General features: G+C 38.1%; 1 protein-coding gene across 10 annotated transcripts in view; it reads right to left on the bottom strand.

The window, feature by feature from the left end:
• The window catches only part of RYR2 (ryanodine receptor 2), a 435,368-nt gene that overhangs the window by 310,004 nt on the left and 106,144 nt on the right, over positions 1–19,220 (bottom strand). For all 10 annotated transcript variants that reach the window (XM_040597875.1, XM_040597877.1, XM_040597881.1 and 7 more), the window contains exon 2: positions 11,305–11,424. In XM_040597875.1, the coding sequence (XP_040453809.1) occupies positions 11,305–11,424 (120 nt within the window). The remainder of the gene's footprint in view (positions 1–11,304; positions 11,425–19,220) is intronic.

Below are 19,220 nucleotides of genomic sequence, written 5' to 3'. Positions count from 1 at the left end.
GACTGTGAATGACACTGCATTTGGGAAGACAGTGCATGATGTATACAGTAAACACTTATTTTATGTACCTTTATTAGCTACAAAATCAAAAAGCTTGGAAGACCAATTAGTGATTATTTGCTCAGCTTCTTAAAGATTCAAATTTTGTCCCTTTTTAGTCTAAGGTATCAAAATATTGTTACTAAGCTGTTAAGCAAACAACGGCTGCTTTAAAGGGGTTTCTGTAAGTTATCATTCAGTAACATACCAGCACAAAAAGCTGCCACGAAGTACCATCTAGACAGAAATGCCCACACACATTTCCCAGCAAACAACCCACCTGCCTCAGAAGTGAATTATGAAAGAGGTAGTAAAGCAAGAGGCTTAATAATTCAGAGGCAGTAAAGACAGTCTCAAGGACCTGGCAAACTATGTGGATTTTTACTCTTTTCCTGCTATTCTTGAATCCACATTCAAGGAGGGAGTATAACATGAAGTTTACAGATATCACCCCCTACGTGCAACTACTGCATTCATTTAGATCATTCACCCACCTGGAATTTCCTCCTTTACTGTATTCAAGTTCTTCCTTTACAGAATTGTACATTTTGACATCATGTAAGATTAACTACAGTATTAAGATCTTTACAGATACCTATTATGCACAACCATGTACCATTTTCTAGATGTTTTTTATTTTATTTTACCAATATCTCAATTTTCACCTTACCAAGCAAAGATGTTCCGCTACTCTTCTAAAGTTCATGTCTACGCTGGGGATTTAACATAACCTTTTAAATGCCATTGTTTGGTATTGCTTGATTTTCTAATACAAAAAAAAAAAAAAAACAAAAAAACAAACCAAAAAACAACCCCCCCCAAAAAACAACAAACACCACCACATTCTTGCAAGTTTTCCAAAATAACCAGAACTCTTCTAAATTAATTCCAAGGAATCCACACTTTCTATAGAATAAAACCATCCTCGTGAGAATTATGTGGATGGTTATGTGTACATGAAAATAAGAGCTTTAATGGAAACTATAAATACAGCTAACCTCCATGATAAATAAGCTGGAAGCATACACAATAGGAAAGAATTCTTTTACCATTTTGAGTTTATAAAGTGAGATTTTTATAGCCATTAATCTGTGCACATACTTGCAACTGTATCAGCCAAAAGAGGTCAAATTAATTGTTCGTGTACTACTGACCAAATCACATATCAAAGATGGCACTCAAAATATATTAAGCTTTATTCTTACAAGAGCTAAACACACTAAGAATGTTTCTTATTTTAAGTAAGACTTCATTGCAATTGTACTTTATTTCTACAGACTTTGTTATATTGCCTAATAACTTAATTAATGTATATACAAATCAGAGAAAAAAATCTGTATTAACTGGACTTTCCAATTCATTGAATAATGGACATTCAAATGCTTTCTTGGCAAGTCTGTTCATATTGCGCTGAGTGGAATATTGGCTTGCTTTCTAGGGCCTCTGCCCAACCTTCTCATGTAAGTCCTGTGCTGTGCCTGTTTCCTTTTCTCTCACAGTACTCCAAATGTCACAGAACTTTGGCATTTTCCTTCAGACAGAAATAACTTGTCCCTGCTGTATCTTTTAGTGATCAATACATACCTTGGCCATTTTAAGCATCCTAATCTAAACTAATTCATCCTATATTATCTAAAACCACTTGAGTGATGGCTGTTACTGATTTTGACTCACATTTCCCTTGATCGTTGCCTTATCACCAGCTGCAAACATTGTACTGTGCAACTAGAACTCGTCAATACTCAGAGAAACACCAAGAAAACCTGAAATTCCTAACTCCCTGTTACATTTAAATGTGGGACAGAGGTAAAGTTTGCAAGATTGTTAAGGAAAGACTATCAGTCTTTTGAAATCAGCCAAGTAACAGTAGTTTCCTATGCTTTTTTAAAAGGTGTGCTAAAACTTCATTCTCATGGCAAGGCAATGTTTTTGAGGATGATATATTTGTATTTATCAAGAAAAGAGTACAAATACCTGGAAGATGAAACAAGCTTTCCACTCCTAAGCACATTCCTTATACGTCTTTATGTATCCAGTAAGGAGGGGGAAAACTTCTAAGAGAGTTAACACTCAAAACCATCGATTAGTGTGATTCACGGGGACTCACTATATTTACATCGCTTTCTATAAGACAAGAAAAACTATCTCACACTGAATTCAGCTGAACATCAGCTTCAACACCCCTTCCAGCTCACACAACTCCCCAACTGGAAGACTGAAGGCAGGGCCAAAGCAGACTGCACACAATCACTGCTTTACAAGATCCTTGCTCTGAGGCACAGAGAATTGTAAAACTCATTTTGGCTTATAGATGGTATTTGAAAAGGCCAAGCCAAAAAAGGCAGAGAGGAAAGACATCTTAAGCTAGTGATCATACTGTGGGAAAACACAGTATTATTCCCATCCTCCAGCTATTAGAGACATGTTGGTTTTGGTAAGAAAAAACAGACTGGAACTGTCAGTGTGGTTCATAGCTCATGTATCGACTACATGTCCATCACTCGTATCTACAGATTTTCAAACAAACAGCAAACTTTCAGCAATTATTTGAAAATAATTGAACACCCAGGAAAAGCAGGCTGAACTCTGACCTTCTGCATATATGCATACTCTTTAAGAACATAATCTCTTTTTTAATGATCCAGCCTCTGTGTTATAATGCATAACAAAGCAACTGTTCTTTTGCTTGTGAAACCAGAAAAAGTTATGCTTGCATTTGCACATAGCAATGCCTCTGCCAGCATTAGGAAAGTTAAAAAGCAACTTGCATTTGGGTTTCAAGGACAAGGACACAAAACTTACACTTTCAACCTCCAAACGATTTCCACTTGCCCAATTCCCCCCTTCCAATTCCAACTGTTTATAAACTAACACCCTCAATTTAATGTTGAAAATAATCTTGTTATGATAGCAAGTTACAGCATTCCCTCTGCTGTTAAAAAAGCATGCACATTCTTCCTCATTTTTCACGTGCAAGTAACCAGGAGAAAAAGCCTAGAATCTTCAAAATCACCAGCCAAAAGATAAAAGTTTCAAAAAGCCTTAAGAAACAAATTAACAGAAAAATTCTTTGGTGTTTTTTTGATTTGTTTTGTTTCTGATATAATTGATATTACCTACCTCAAAGAAACACATAGATTCACTTACAATAGGCCACACTTCTTCATCCTAATCTCTGAGAGCCCATTGGGCTGGGATTACACACAGGACTCTGCTGACCCAGATTTAGCTCAACAGTGCTTAAAAAATACTGAGTAGGAAGTAGCAATACCATGACTTCAAGGGCTGAGCAGGGATACATACTTAATTTGAAACTGCTACATTAAGACAAACGTTTGCCTAAAGGGCTTAAAAGAATCATTTGCACTTTCATGTATTCTTAGCTTGCAACACACAGATTTATCAGTCTGTTTTTTTCAGGTTTTCAGATGCACAGCTACTTATCAGCCTAATTAAAATTCAAACGACTGCTTTGTAACTACTGAGCATGTACTAATGAAGTACATTCCGCTATAAACCCATCACAGGAAATATTTAAAATGCTGAGCTCTAGAGGATTTAGCAGAATATGCCATTGTGTAACCTTGTGATGTTCAGTTACTCAGGGTAATGCAGCAGGCCCGAAGCCGCCAGGGCTGTGCTTGCACTGATCAGCTATAACTTTCATCAGACGCGAGTGCACAGTAAGAACTCTCACCTCAAAATACTCTGGCTTTGCTCTATGTATCACTTTGTTCACTGTTCAAGGACTTTCTTCTGGTATTTTAGTATAGGTTAGTCTATTTGGTGAAGGCAAATAATCTGTTTCCAGTCTTTACACCTAGTCCCAAACTTACTAAGAGTCCCAAGCTTTTTATACTAAATGGGGGAAAAAACCCACCCCACCACCCAAATCCATCAACGATGCAATTGTGAGGGCATTGCTTTGAAAAGAACATTAAAAATGGAAATACATGAAGCTATCCTGCAATAATAGCAACTTTCCTTTTGAATAGGAACGGGACTAAAAAGGGCAGGACTCAGAAGCTAAATCACAGCAAACTGGCAGGTTTTGAGAAGCCTGCAGAAAACTCACCAAACCAGTCACAGGATTGCACGCTGCATGTTTGACCTTCTTACATCATGGTGCTCGTATCACAGCTGTACCTCAGGCAAGACTTTGCAGCATAGTATCTGCTTCTTTTTATCTTTTAATCTTTATAAATAGTAACAGTCTTAAACAGTTACTGGGATATATAGTTACAAAGAAAAACTAATTTAATAGGATTTTTCAGATCGTCTTCACTTATTTTATACCAGAAGTTGAATTCCTACATCTGTTCCACTACAATTAAAAAAAAAAAAAGTAAAAAAAAAAAACACCAAAAAACAAACCAACAAACCAAACAAACAACAACAAAAAAACGCCAACAACCACCACTATATGTGCTTTTATGAACATTTAGGGTTTGCTTGTTTGCATTTAACAGGCATTTAGATAACGAAGACAGCTACAAACTACATATTTGACTATAGAGGCAGGGCCATGATTTCATTGCAGTTAGAGACATGGTGGGATAGCTCACATGCCTGGAATGCCAGCATGGATGGCTACGTACTTTTTAGGAACACCAGGCCAGCAAGGCAAGGTGGTGGGGCTGCCCTTTACATGGAGAGCAACTGGAACGTACCGAGCTCTGCCCAGGGCAGATGCAGAACAAGTCAAGAGCTTACGGGTAAGGATTAAGGGGCAGGCCAACATGGGGGACACGGGACACGGGTGCGGGTGTTTGCTACAGGCCACCTGATCGGGACAAGGAAGTCAGTGAGGCTTTCTACAGACAAGTGGAGGCAGCCTTACGATAACAGCCCTGGTTCTCATGGGGGACTTCGACCACCCTGATACCTGCTGGAAAGACAGCACAGCTGGGTACACACAGTCCAGGAGGCTCCTACAGAACATTGATGATAAGTCTTTGAGGCAGGTGGTGGAAAAGTCAACAAGCCGAGGTGTGCTTTTAGACCTTGTCTTCACAAAGGAGGACCGGTTGGGGATGTGAAGGTTGGGGGCAGCCTTGGCTGCAGTGACTGTGAGGTGAAGGAGCTCAGGAACCTGCGTGGAGGAAGCAGGGCAATAAGTAGGATTGCAACCCTGGACTTCATGAGAGCTAACTCTGGCCTCTTCAAGGACCTACTTGGAGGAATCCCATGGGTTAGGACTCTAGAAGGTAGAGAGGTCCAAGACAGCTGGCTAACATTCAAGCATCACTTCCTCCAAGCTCAAGGTCGATGCATCCCTATGAGAAAGAAACTGAGCAAAGGGGGCAGAAGGCCTGCATGGATGAGCAGGAGCTTCTGGCAAAACTCAAACAGAAGAAGGTAGCGTACAGAATATGGAAAAAGGGACAGGCCACTTGGGAGGATTATAGGAACATTGTCAGAAAATGCAGGGATGAGACAAGGAAGGTTAAGGTCCATTTGGAATTCTAGTGAGGGATGTCAAGGACAGCAAGAACAGCTTCTTCAAGTAATCAGTAGGAAAAGGATGACTAGGGAAAATGTGGGCATACTGCTAAATAAGGTGGGTGCCCTAGTGAGGAACAATACAGAGAAGGCAGTTACTGAATGTCATCTTTGCTTCAGTTTTCACTGCCAAGGCTGGCCCTCTGGTTTCCCAGTCCCTGGAGACAAGAGAGGAAGTACAGAGAAAGATGACTTTCCCTCAGCCAAAGAGAATGATGTTAGAGACCATTTAGGCAAACGTGACACCCACAAATCCATGGGGGCCAATTAGATTTACCCCCAAGTGCTGAGGGAGTTGGCAGATGTTATTATGAAGCCACTCTCCATCATCTTTGAAAGGTCATGGGGAATAGGAGAGGTGTCTGAGGACTGGAGGGCAGCCAATGTCACTCCAGTCTTCAAGAAGGGCAGGAAGGAGGACCCAGCAAACTACAGGCTGGTCAGCCTCACCTCCATCCCCGGAAAGGTAATGGAACAGCTCATCCTGGAGGTCATCTCGAAGCATGTGGATGAGGCCAAGCGCTTTTCAGTAGCACCCAGCGACAGGAACAATGGGCACAAACTGCAACACAAGAAACTCCTTCTGAATATGAGGAAAAACTTTACCCTGAGGTTGCCAGAGCACTGGCACAGACTGCCCAGAGAGGCTGTGGAGTCTCCTTCTCTGGAGACACTCAAAACCTGCCTGAATGAGATCCTGTGCAACCTGCTCTAGAAGACCCTGCTTTAGCAGGGGGTTGGACTAGATGACCTCTAGAGGTCCCTTCCAACACTGACTGTTTGGTGATTCTGTGATTCTGTGACTGGGGAAATTACAATTTATGTTTCATTTGTCAAATTACACAAACTGTACAGCTTTGGGTTAAGTTTCTTGACTGGATGGCACTTTGACATTTGCCTTGCATTGGTTAGTTGATAAGAGACACTATGTATGTGTACATATCATATGGACTACTCTTTCGTTCAGTGCCATTACTCCAATTCCTTTTAACTACAAAATTATTTCAATTTTATCTTTCAGCTTTTGTTCCTACATTTTCAGGTGCATGTCATGCACTCTACCCACATATTTAGGTATTTGGTACTTCCCTTTGAAGGTTCTTTTTTAAGTGCTGTATTGATAACAGTCTTTAGTATTTCTAAAATGTATTTTGACAAAAAGAATTCCCAAGTACACATTTTAAGTCTTATAAAGAAAAAACAACCTGTGAATTCTAAATCACTAATATTAAGCATGCAGAGTTATCCTCAATGATGTAGAATTATTGCTAGATGTATCCCTGTAGTACTATCAAACTTTAAAATACTAAATAAGTGGGTGTGACTGAAAAAGAAAGTCACATTTATGAAGGTACGTTTTGTAGATAGGAAGAACTTTTAATTCTTTTTTGGTACTAAATAGTGCCTCATTAAGCTAAAACTCAGTGTATGTCCCTGACAACATTGGATTTTATAATAAACGTTTCTGTAAACTCAGAATAATCCATTCCTGTAAGTATTACAAGTTCCAAATATCTGCTTCAACAGGAGATACAATCTGAACAATTAGAGTAGTAAAATTTCCTAGATCAGGTATATTATGATTACACTACTTAGTCTGTGATGCCTTGCAAGTTATCACACATTGTTTCCTTTTTTAAAACTACTTGTGTTACAGATGACAGTACAAATGTTCGTTTCACATTCATTTTAAATTATTTGATTTCCATCTCAAGAAATAATTCTGCTGGGTTGTGGGATTAAGTGCAAGGTTTGATACATATCCTATACATCTGCATTTAGGCTCAAGATTTACAAGGAGTAAAAAAATGGAATGCTATACATAATTATAATATTTATATAGATTATCTATTACATAAAGCTACACACAAATGTAGTGAAACACTCTATACACTATGTTCTTACTTACATTGCTTCTATAGAGAAGCATTTTATTGAGAAAAAATGATTCATTGAAAAAAATCCTCTGAGCTACGCTTATAAAGACTTCCTCTACCTTATGTCTAAATTATGTATGTAAAGTCAGTCAAGTAATGTGTACGTATGCATAAACTTACTACCAACTCTTCGTTTAAATTATTAAAATCAATGATGTTAGTGAATATTTGCTAAATGGAGTCCTATGAACTTGAGATTACATAAAATTAAGCGCCATCTTTCCCATTAAATAGAAACATTCATTTTGGCAACACGACACAAAGGCAATTAAGATGGCCTTGGAGGTGCAGCTACGAAGCCTTGCTTAAGCCCTGACAGACTTTTTGGACTTATTTAGAAGGATGCGATGGAAACACAAGCACAGAAAGGAACTGCAGCAACTATCAAACACACACACACCCCAAAAAAAAGCCATCTCACTGCATGGCAAATTCCCAGAACAACCCACTTTAAACAAGTAGACAACACCGATTTGATTTATCGGTGTGAATTAGATTTTTAAAACCCTAGTATTTCATTATGTCAGCAACTGCTCAAAAAGCATCTGCTTGCATCCATACATTAAGGGACACCATGTGCTCTTTTTATACATTTGGATTTACACAATTAAACACTGTGCAACAACCCCGGCACCTCCGGGCCCAGCCTGGGGCCTGACACCTGGGAGGCAGCTCTGCAGGAAAGGGCCCGAGGGCAGCATGGTGGGCTCCAGCCCGCAGCAAAGGAGGGCACCAGCCTCCCATGCTGTACTGGAAGTTGCATAGCCTGGAGTTACTGTTTTCCCATTTTACTCAGCACTCGCTAAAATATATAGTATCATACAACAGTTTGGGTTGGAAGGGACCTTAAAGATCATCTGGTTCCCGCCCCCCGCCACGGGCAGGGACACCTGCCGCTAGACCAGGTTGCTCAAAGCCCCGTCCAGCCTGGCCTTGGACTCTGCCAGGAATGGGGCATCCACAGCTTTGCTGGGCAGCCTGTGCCAGTGCCTCACCACCCTCACAGTGAAGAATTTCTCCCTTACATCTAATCTAAATCTGCCCTCTTTCAGTTTAAAATAGTTACCCCTCATCCTATCACTATACTCCCTGATAGAGCCCTTCCCTATCTTTCCCATAGGCCCTCTTTAAGTACTGGAAGGCCACTGGAGACTCCCTGGAGCTTTCTTTTCTCTAAGCTAAACAACCCCAACTCTCAGCTCAACTCTCTTCATGTAAGAACGACCAAACCAATGCACAAAAATATTCATAAACTTAGAAATATAACTGTACATTGAAATTTGATTCCATAAAATCATGCATTCTCCAAACTTCCAAAATTCCAAAAGATGCATTTCTTCTCAGAATACGTCCCGTATCAAATTTAATCACAAAAGATGCTTCTGCATTTGCTACAAAGAAACCAACCTCAAGCCTAAAAACAAGCTGTAATTTAGCTCCAAATATGAATGAATTCCTCACTTGAAATTAAAACACAAGACACTCAGAAGAACAATACATTTGCAGAGCTGTATTTCTTATCTAAGGAGGATATTTTTGCTCGGTACATGGTATGACAAACATGGATTGCTTCCAAAAGAAGTGAAGAAAGAGGAATTTGGAAACAGTTTTGAAATGTGAACACATGTGAACGAACTGATACTGCTTGGTAAAGCGTTTGCTAATTTAGCCTGACTATCATCATCCATCTTTTATTAGTATGACATTTTCAAAATCTGCTGTTCTCCTCTAACAGTGAAAGAATATACAGGACCCTCCAAAGAAACATTTGCATTGTAAACTTGAACCAAAGAAAATAAAATTCATTAAGCAATTTTCATAATGGGCCTGCCAGTGTTATTGTTCTAATGGGATAAGCATTAAGTCAGTAGTTGCCAAATTATTGTCAATATATATCTTCAATTTGACTGTTACTTTTGTAGTGTGAATTATTCAATGATCCTAGGGCAAGAAAGTGCATGCAAATAAGCTGTGCTAATAAAACATCAGCTACACCACCAGGAGCCACATCTTCAAAGGTATTGCAGAAAAGCTGGGGATTGTATGAGGCAGACTCAACGATGCAAGTCCAGAACGATAGCTGAGGTTTATTACTTGTGTTTGGCCTATTACTGGTGCTTGGTTCATACCTTGTCCTTGATACCTGGCTGTAATTCAGATGCCACACTACTGGTTGCTTTAAAGTGCATCACAAACCCAGTACAACTGGAAAACAATCTAAAAGACATGCAGGGAAATTTTTAACTGGCTCAAGAACTCTGCTGGAACCTTTTTCAAACGATCATATGCCTCTTGGAGTATTTTCTATATTTTTCCCTATATAATGAAATAGTAACATTGTATCAACGTAGGCATTATGAAGAAAAATATTTTTATTTACTCGCATTTACAGTCAACTTTGCCTTAAGGATTTGGTGATTTTATAGCTCCCTCAGTATTTATATCTCCGAATGACTTCAAATGAGCTCATCCTAGAAACTGTCAAGCCTTAAAAATTAAAACAAGGATGAGCTGCATGGATTTTCTTTTGTTCGCTTTTATCCCCAAGTTCATGCACAATGGGAATAATAAATATTGTTTCACAAAACATGGAAAAAAAAGCAGAATCAACAAGCAAGCATAGGAAACTGATAAGAAACTTATATTGTATTCCTGAACATTCTTGTCTTTAAGGAGTTTTATACAGTGAGAAAGAGACTGTAGATTTAATATCCAAACTCACTGAATGATAATAAATTCATTAAATAGATTTTTCTGGCCTCACAGGCAACTAGCACTGCAACCACTTCCATGCCAGCACATTTTTATTGTTAAAAAGATTCACTTAAAACAGACCAGCACGAATGAATTCATCATGATCACTGCTATTATAATGAATCATTAATATCCTAGTGAAAAATTTATTATTATGAATAAAACATTCCAAATGATGAGACAGAAAATGAAGCATTACTCTGCAATGTATCAGAGAGAATCAAAGTGATGTTATGGAAGCTGGCAAGATAAAAAACATTTTTTGCTCTAAATCTTTCTAGATGTCTTTCCAGATGCTTCACCTTTATTTTATTTTCTCAAATGTTTATATTATAGCTGAAGAAAAAACAAATATGTTCAGCAACATTCTTCCCTTTATATAAATAAAATGTTCAAGTATACCCATTACTTTGGCCACAAAACCAGTTCTGCCCTCAGAAGGCACATTCTTATCTTCAAAACATTTATTTGAGCATATGTGATTGTGAAAAAAAGCCCCTCCTTGGCAACAAATAGCAAAGTTAATTTTTTTGACTACTTATCTACTGCGTATATAGCACAGTTATAGTAGGCTTAGATAACTAATTAGAAGAGATAACTTTGATATTTGCACTATTACTCTGCTCAGATAGGGAATTAAAAGGACTTAAAGTAATAATCATCTCAACGTGTCATAGAATAAAAACTTATAATGAATAGAATAATTGCTCTTTTCCCCCTGCAGTTAAAATCAGAGTAACCAAATGTGTCTTTGAATTGCAGTACACAAAAATTGCACTGCAGCTTACTACAACTCGGCTTGGACAAGCAAAATAACAAGCCTGTTACTGAGATGGACTTCTGCAGCTAACTAGTCTTAAAGTGAGCCCAAAGCAGAAAGCATAGCATTAGAGTCCAAAGGGCCATGACAAAGGAACAATTAAACTTTGAAGGGGGATTAAATATTCCTTATATTCTTGACAGACTTGATTTGTCCATTCTCCTAGACAGAACTGTATATAGCGCATCAAAGCAAGCAATATTATAACTATATGCTTGCTTCACACATGACACTTAAAACACTCAGCAGTACCTTAGAATTCGATGTGGATTCCAAAAAGCAAAGCCTGTTGCCAAATCCTTCTGCAGCAAGACACAATTTCTGTTGCTCCTTGTAAACAGTTGCAGTGCACTGCAGAACCACTTCGTCATCCTACCAAAAAAAACAAAAACAGAAGAGCTGTTATGCTTCTGAACCAACAAGATCTGGGGAAGCATTTACAAAACCATTGCTAAATGCAGGAACAGTTATCCCTGAACACAAGCTGAATCAAATCTCAGCATAACTTTTATTCTCAGAGTTGTGAATGTGAGCAAATCAATCAAAACAACTATAACTGCACACGTGCTTTTCCTGTTTGCCTATTCTTGAAACACAAGTCAGTATGTATGAAATAAAAATGTTAAGGCACTAAATCCTTGTAGTAATGTAGTTGAAGGAGATCTTGTCAACAAACCTGAAAGAACAGAAGCAAGCCCTTATTTAATTCCCAGTTCTTCAAAGTAACATAACCATGAGCTGGAAAATCCCTTTGCAGAAATATGGTTCAAGTTAAAAAGAAAAAACTTTGTTGTGTCTATTTTCTAGCAAAGGTTTTCTGTTTAAGAATAGCAAAAGTAGTATCACCCTGTGCATTCAGGCCATTCAACTATGAAGCAAAACTAGTTTCCAATAATAAATATCACACGAATGATTATAAAGTGGTCATATTTAATGCTGTAAATAAAATGTCATACAACAATAAAACTACAGGCTGCAGCATGCAACTGGAAGCAGAACAGCATGAGACTATGTTAAGTATGCACACGTTAAGGCAGGCGCGTTTACAAAAAAAAGTTGTTCGTACAGGCAGCTTTTTACATAGGGACATTCAGAAAAGTCCATCAAATTAAATGAATGCCTGAATTTAAATTGAACTGAGTAATTTGAAGCCACTTGTAAACACCTATCCTAAATTAAGCTAGCCTTTTATTTGGTTTAATTTACTCCACTCTTGTAATTAAACTAAATTAAATTAAGGTGTATTTAATTCTGAAAAGAACAGGAGATTAAACAGAGTTTAATCAGATGCTTTAAAAATTAATTTATGTCCTTTTTTTTTTTTTTTAATGGTCTCCACGTAGCAAACCCTAGCCCTGAAAGTGTAGGCAAACCCATTTTCCTTGTATAGCAGGAACAGTGTCCAAGCTGCGTATCACTCATGAGCCACAGCCAACTGTAGAGGCAAAAAGTAGTAACTGCTTCCAGTCAGACATTAAATCCAGAAAATGTAATATGCATACATATTATATGTGCAGCTGACAAGGGACAATTGTAATTAACAAAGAACAATCCCTACAGGCCAAAATCAAGGATCTAGAAGACCACATATACAGACCTAAGACCTTTGCTGTGCACTCTTTGTAGAAGTAGCATCTATTAAAACCCACAGGAATTGGAAATCGGGGGTGGGTGGGGGTGCGGTGTTTGTTTGGTTTTGTTTTTCAAAGCTCAAAATTAGTATTTCCTAACCTTAATTACACTTAATTAAAATAAAACTCTTTTTTTTTTCAGGTTAAAGGTTAGATTGCAGCTGTGTAAAGACATTCTCCTTCCTCCTTCTCTTCCTAAATAACCACACCAGCAGAATGGAAACTCCGGTAACCCTGTCACCATCACACATTGTGCTAGAGCTGTCTCCAAAAAGTCACCAGAGAAGATGCTCATACTGTACCACTACAGCCAGAGACAGGAAACATAGTAAGGCTACTCTCTTCTGAAAGGAACCACCAATTTCATTTTGTACCTCCCCGTTTTTCAGAGAAAGTCTGAAAAGTGTTCTACATAGCCCACCTACAAAAATGATTCTATGCTGACAGCAGCAAAAATACAAGCTGGTTTGGGGCAAGTCCCTGACATACTTAATTTTAGTTAATGATCTAATGCATCATATCCTTCACTGCAAACCAATTATGCACAATCACCAAGCACACATGTATAATGTAAATGCTGACTGTTGGAGAATTAAAAACAGGAATATAGCAACTGCTAAATTTCCTGACACAAAAGCTTTTTCAATTCATTTTGCAAACACGGTCTCTTTTTTTGCTGTACAGCGTACATGGCTTATTTTGTTAAATATATAGCTCACACATAAAGACAGATTTCTTAAAAAATGCTTACTAATTAACGAACATAAGTCAGCCTCCCATGCCTTTTCAAAAGTCAGTTCCTGGGTTGGCAGGACATGCTCATTAAAACAACAAAGCAAATCGCAACTCTGTTTTGCTGCATTTCCTTTGGTTTGTGTGCAGACTGTTACAAGAAATGTCCTCTTCATTCAGACCACAGAGTCATAGTCTTGTGGAACTTCTAGTTAAGGTGGGGTTGATGAAGTTGCCAAGGAAGGTTAAGAAGATGCAATGCCATTGTAAGATCAAGTGCCAGGTGATTACAGATGATGATGTTACACACACCCAAGTCTAAGTTATTTTGCATTTCTGTGCACATCGTTAGAGACTAATCCAATATAAACTATACCCCGGGTTCAGTCTTCCAACATTTTCTGACTACGTGTTCAGAAGATTCCTATAGATATGCATTCGATTGTGTTGCAGAATTAGATTAAGATACACAATTCCACTCCATGTCTTTAGAGCAGACTGGTAAGTGGGTAAGCACCTCAGCACGTCTTTGTAAACCTGTTTTCAGATCAGTAAATGCTACCCAGTTCCAGAACCAGGAGGGCTAAAACCACATAATTTCCTTATTTGAAGTCACATCTCCAGGAGACCTTCACTGAAGGTCACTTTACTCTTGTATGAGGAAAGCTACAGTGTGCATCATATTAAATGTCTATTAGAGAAAAATACTTCTCAGATATTCTTAAACCTTGAATTATGATATGTCTCAAACTGGTTCATTTCCTCCTATTACCTTCTGAGCATTTTCACATCCATATGTTATGCAGATGAGGCTTTCGATCATCGTATTTTTTTCTGTCAGTCACTGTCAGATTAGAACTGATGAAAGTAATTTACATTTCAAAGGACTAGAACTGTAGCCTTCAAAAGGTAAGCAAATACATCATTACGTATCCAGATACACTCCCATGCAACTCCCCTAACTCTCCTCACGTGCGACTGAAGACTCAGGGGTAGAGGCAACACAAGGGTGCTGATAAGAAAATTAGTGACTTTTAAACATCTCTGCCAAACGATGAGTTACTTAATATTACCGTAAACTAAATAGAGACCAAAATTAAAGAGATTCCAAGAAGCCAACTTCAAGCACAGATGTTTAATGTTAAAATGTAATCACTTATAGCAGCTTTTGATTCACTTGGAATCTAAACTCTTGGACAAAGTGCATTTTAAAACATGTAGGAATACTTGTTTGTGCCTTGTCAATATTAAGTGTATAGCCAAACGAAGAAAACCCTCATCCTCTACAAAACAGTTATGAGTCTTTTAACTGATCAAGGTAATGCATGTATTAATAGACAGTAGTGTGTCTGTCATGTTCAAAGAAACAAGTTTAGCGTATACTTGATCGCGTTAAAACCCCGTATCTATATTCTGCTGTAACCAACGAAAGTATTTGATTTAAATTTCATATTCAAACCAACCACAATACACGTAGATTATACAGAATGTAGTTTAGTCTTGCAAAAACTCCAGCAGAGTTTGGAAGAGAGGGCAATAGCACAGACTTAAAATCCCTGCAGAAAATAGCACTGCCAGATATTTATTATTTTTGTTTTGCTGAATAATCATCACTGATACCCATCTGCCAGTTTCCTCCATGGAAACTGTAATATTTTAATATTTCCACCCCAACTCACTATCACCATTGCAGACTTCACTAGTAAGCCCAAAGATGCTGTTTTGTCTTCTACTTTTCCAGTTGTTGGATATAGAAAAAGGTATCAAGAGAGCAAGGGAAGATGGGTGTCTATAACCACACAAATTCTGCGCACATGGTTGTGCTGCAACTTATTATTAAATGCACAAGGCAATGGAAGTCACCATAACAATGGAGCACAGTCTTAGATATATCTGCATTTCCTGCGCGTAAGCGTGAATCCAACTTGAAAAGCTGTCCATTTAGTTTAGGGGCTTTAACGGATGACTCTTCCATCCATTCCCATTCATCCTTCAGGTGACATTCTGATCTGGTTCACAACACTTGGGAATTTGGAAGTGTGGTTATCTCCATCCTACAAATGGGCAGGTAAGGAGCAAAGAGGATACTGCCTAGCTACAGTAACAAGAGTATGCCTATGGGATAGCAGAAATGGCACTCAGATTGTTACACGGATCACCTGAGCCAGAAAGCTATTCCCCCTCCCAAGTGTGCAAATGAACTCGCTGAAGGCAATGTGCAGCTAAGGCTAATGTAACCAGCCTTATACAGTGCTTTAAGATTATGACCAAATACCATCTTGCAGTAATCCATTAATCCTGATAAATTCTTGTGTGTCAGCCAGTACACCAGTTCATAATTTTAAAGATACCGTATCTTCCAGCCAAAAGATATTCTGCTTTATATTATGTCAGATACCTGCACTGACTCAAACAGCATAAGCTTTTGATAAGCACACCACTGCATTTATCATTCTGATTCTTCAAGACACATTCTGAAAAAACAGATAGATTTTATCTATGCCATAAAGCCCTATTTATTTTTTAAACATCCAATTTTGAAAAGCAAGGACAGCTATTGAACGAAGAGCAACACACAGCAGATTCTTAATAATATCTATTCCTTATGGGCTACTTAATTATTTTCATGAAATCTTTATACTCACAGAAACTGAACAAATAACTAAATGATTTAGCAGAAGACCCAGGAACTAAAAAAACAAAAAAAAACACCACCAACCTTTAGAGGCACCGTAGCATCTTCTACAGTAAGAATTACTCCTAAAACCAAAATACTGCCAGCAATAGCCATAAACTGGCAAACTACATGCTCAGGCCTGCATTCCAGAAGACCAGATTAATGACAGAAGAGCATGGGTTTGCTGTCAAGGTACAGTATTAAAACTGAGTTTTCAAAGCCCCTTAACAGCACTTACTTTCATCTACAGAGATTATTTGACTTTTCTGTGAAATCCACTCAAATCTCCTAAGATTACATGAAATATATACTACCCAGGCAAGAAAAAGGTTATTTTCTCATTTAAAGATGTGGGCATGTTATGATCCAACATGAATGTTCTGACTATGTATGTTTTCCCAAGATCACCAATTTCAAGTTATAACTGAAAACAACATATATATGTGTGTGAATATATATACACACACGTATATATTTCTTTGTAACAGTGTTACTCCATCTTATTAAACCCTGAAAACTGATACCTCCTGTGTGAAGTCAGTTTTGACTAATCCTTAACCTTCTCAATATGTTAATTCTATTAAAGGACTAAAACTGGCTGGCTGAATTGCCACAGGTAGGCATCCTCCACAGCACTATAGCTGTTAGCAACTCTTCAATACAGACATAGCTGTGATTTTGAGGGTAGAATATTTGCCTTGTGGCATTTGTCTGGAAATCTGCTAGTGGGTGGTTTCTTTGGATTTTTTTTAATATTCTTCGTGGGCTGGTTTTGTTATTCTGCACACTGTAGTACCTTAAACTTTTAATAACAACACATTTTTTAAAACTTCTGAATTCATATCTGGTACTGGTTTAGTAGGGAGTCAAAAGATGGAACAAAACTGAATAGTTTCTTTATTTGCATTCTTCAGAATGCAAAATGTAATTTCCTACCCTATGTCTTTCCCCATTTCACACACTATGCCATTACTGCCTCCAAGTCTTCTATTTTAACCATGCAAGAAAAACACAATATTGGAGATTATAGTATTGCTATGAAACTGTGCAAGAAAAGTTGATAAAGTAGCAATATACTACAAGTAATCCATTTATTTAGAAACACTATGTACTCCAGCCCAAGGTTCTTCAACTCATTACATCATGACCTTGACACCTGCATTTTGCTTCCATTTCAGGACAAAAATAGGCAACATTTTTCAGGTATTTTCCTTGATTTTAGAATTGATATTTTACTCCTTTGCAGAGAATGAAGCAAATAAAACATGAACTGTTACTAAATCAGATAATTTGCTGTGCTCTTCATAATCTGACCCATTATACATAATTAAAGCTGTAATGCTGACTCTGTGTTTCTACCATTCCATGACAGTATATCAGTCCTGAAACTGCATATGGAACAGAGAATGTCACATTTGCAAAATTAAGCATTCAAAGGTTAAAACTGATAAGTTATACTTGTACATTCTAACTCAATTCTACTGCTGTTTTATATGGCAAACACTGCAGTTAGTGGAATGTTTCCATGGACTTCCATATGCTATAAATCAGCATCTCAGAACAGACTTTAATAGTTCAATCTTTAATAGCTTCCTCAAATTCCACATATGCACAGTTCTGCTTCACCGCATCCCATTTACTGTTCAGCTGTGCAATTGAACTGTGCAATGAGTACAGGTGCCACATACACTTTAAAAGCAGATTTACAGATAGAAATTTAGCCTGTACAAACTGCTTTTGGCCTAAGGAAACTGTAGAATACTTCACGACTTACAAACTTCACTTCAGCTTCCCTTTCCCTTGTTTGGATAAGCACTAGATTAAGGAGTAGGATAAAAGTTTGTAAGCCCTATCAGCCATCAAGTACAAGACTTGCACAATTACTAGCAACCATATGGTAACAGGATATTACAGAAACCAATCCCCTAATATGACCCTAGTGAACCTGTGCCCCACCCCCCACCCCCCCCCAAAAAAGGATATCAAATATAACTTTTTTTATGCTAACATGTGAATAACACACACCAAGTGGCACATAAGACAACTTCCAGTGTTGACGGAAGCTCTACTACCAGTTGCCCCGGAGCCTCTTTCTTTCTGTGCTTTGCAAGAAGGTAAAAACAACAATGCAGAAGTCACGTAAGATATTAAGATGGTGGTTTTCCGCCTCCAAATCCTATGGACAAACAGAAGCTTTCATGCATAGGATCTATTAAACATCATGTACATAATACGCAAGAGCTATGATCAACAACAATTAAATAACTTTTCAACAATCCTATGGGATATATCAATTGAACCAATGCTTAGAGCATAGCATGACTTATTTAAACCATGAATTCTATTTTTGACTGATCAACCAACGTCTTCAGACAAGTACCAAATTCTGTTTTGAAATACCACCTTATTCGGGAGATGACTCTAGAGCTTCTGACATCTGAACACAAAGGAAGCCTGTGACAGAGGTAAGAAGAGGACCCAAACTTCCAATTCCTGTACCTGAGCTTGAACCACAACTCAACTGTACTCTTGGTAGTAGATGACTGTCATAAGAGTTAGCCATAAAATTGTAATAGTCATGTCCTTGGCTGGTGGAAATTAATGCTCAAACTCTCTTAAGGGGGAACAACCTATAAGGAACTGAAAACAACCTTAGCACACTGCACATCCCTTAAGTAGGGATGCAGTGTAAAAAGCAATGAAGAGACAACAGTGCTATAGAGTAGGATCTGCTGGTTACAGTGAATCAAATGCTGATCAACAGCAAGTCAACACCAGGCAGCTGTATAGAAGCCAAAAAGCTGGGCTAACCAGGAAAGAAGTGCATGTGACTACAAGAGTAGTGATCCTTTGACTTCACAGTCAACACTGGTAAGGCTTCAGCTCAACTGAAATGGCCATTTTGACCCTTTGTTTCAAACAGAGAAAAGACAGAGAACAAGACTATTGATGAGTGGAGTGGGGGGGCAGACAAAGCCAAAAGAAACAAACAAGAAAGATGCAGCAAAACTGTTGGGATGCAATTTGCTTAGACTGTGGGGAAACGCAGCAACAATGTCATATATATATTGTTGTCAATAAAACATGGAATAGAGGACAACTAATACTGTTCCTCACTGCATTAAGAA

This window comes from Falco naumanni, chromosome 6, assembly GCF_017639655.2.
Source record: "Falco naumanni isolate bFalNau1 chromosome 6, bFalNau1.pat, whole genome shotgun sequence".
Lineage (NCBI taxonomy): Eukaryota > Metazoa > Chordata > Aves > Falconiformes > Falconidae > Falco > Falco naumanni.
Note: the sequence above shows the minus strand (reverse complement) of the source record. Positions and strands in the feature narration are given on the sequence as shown.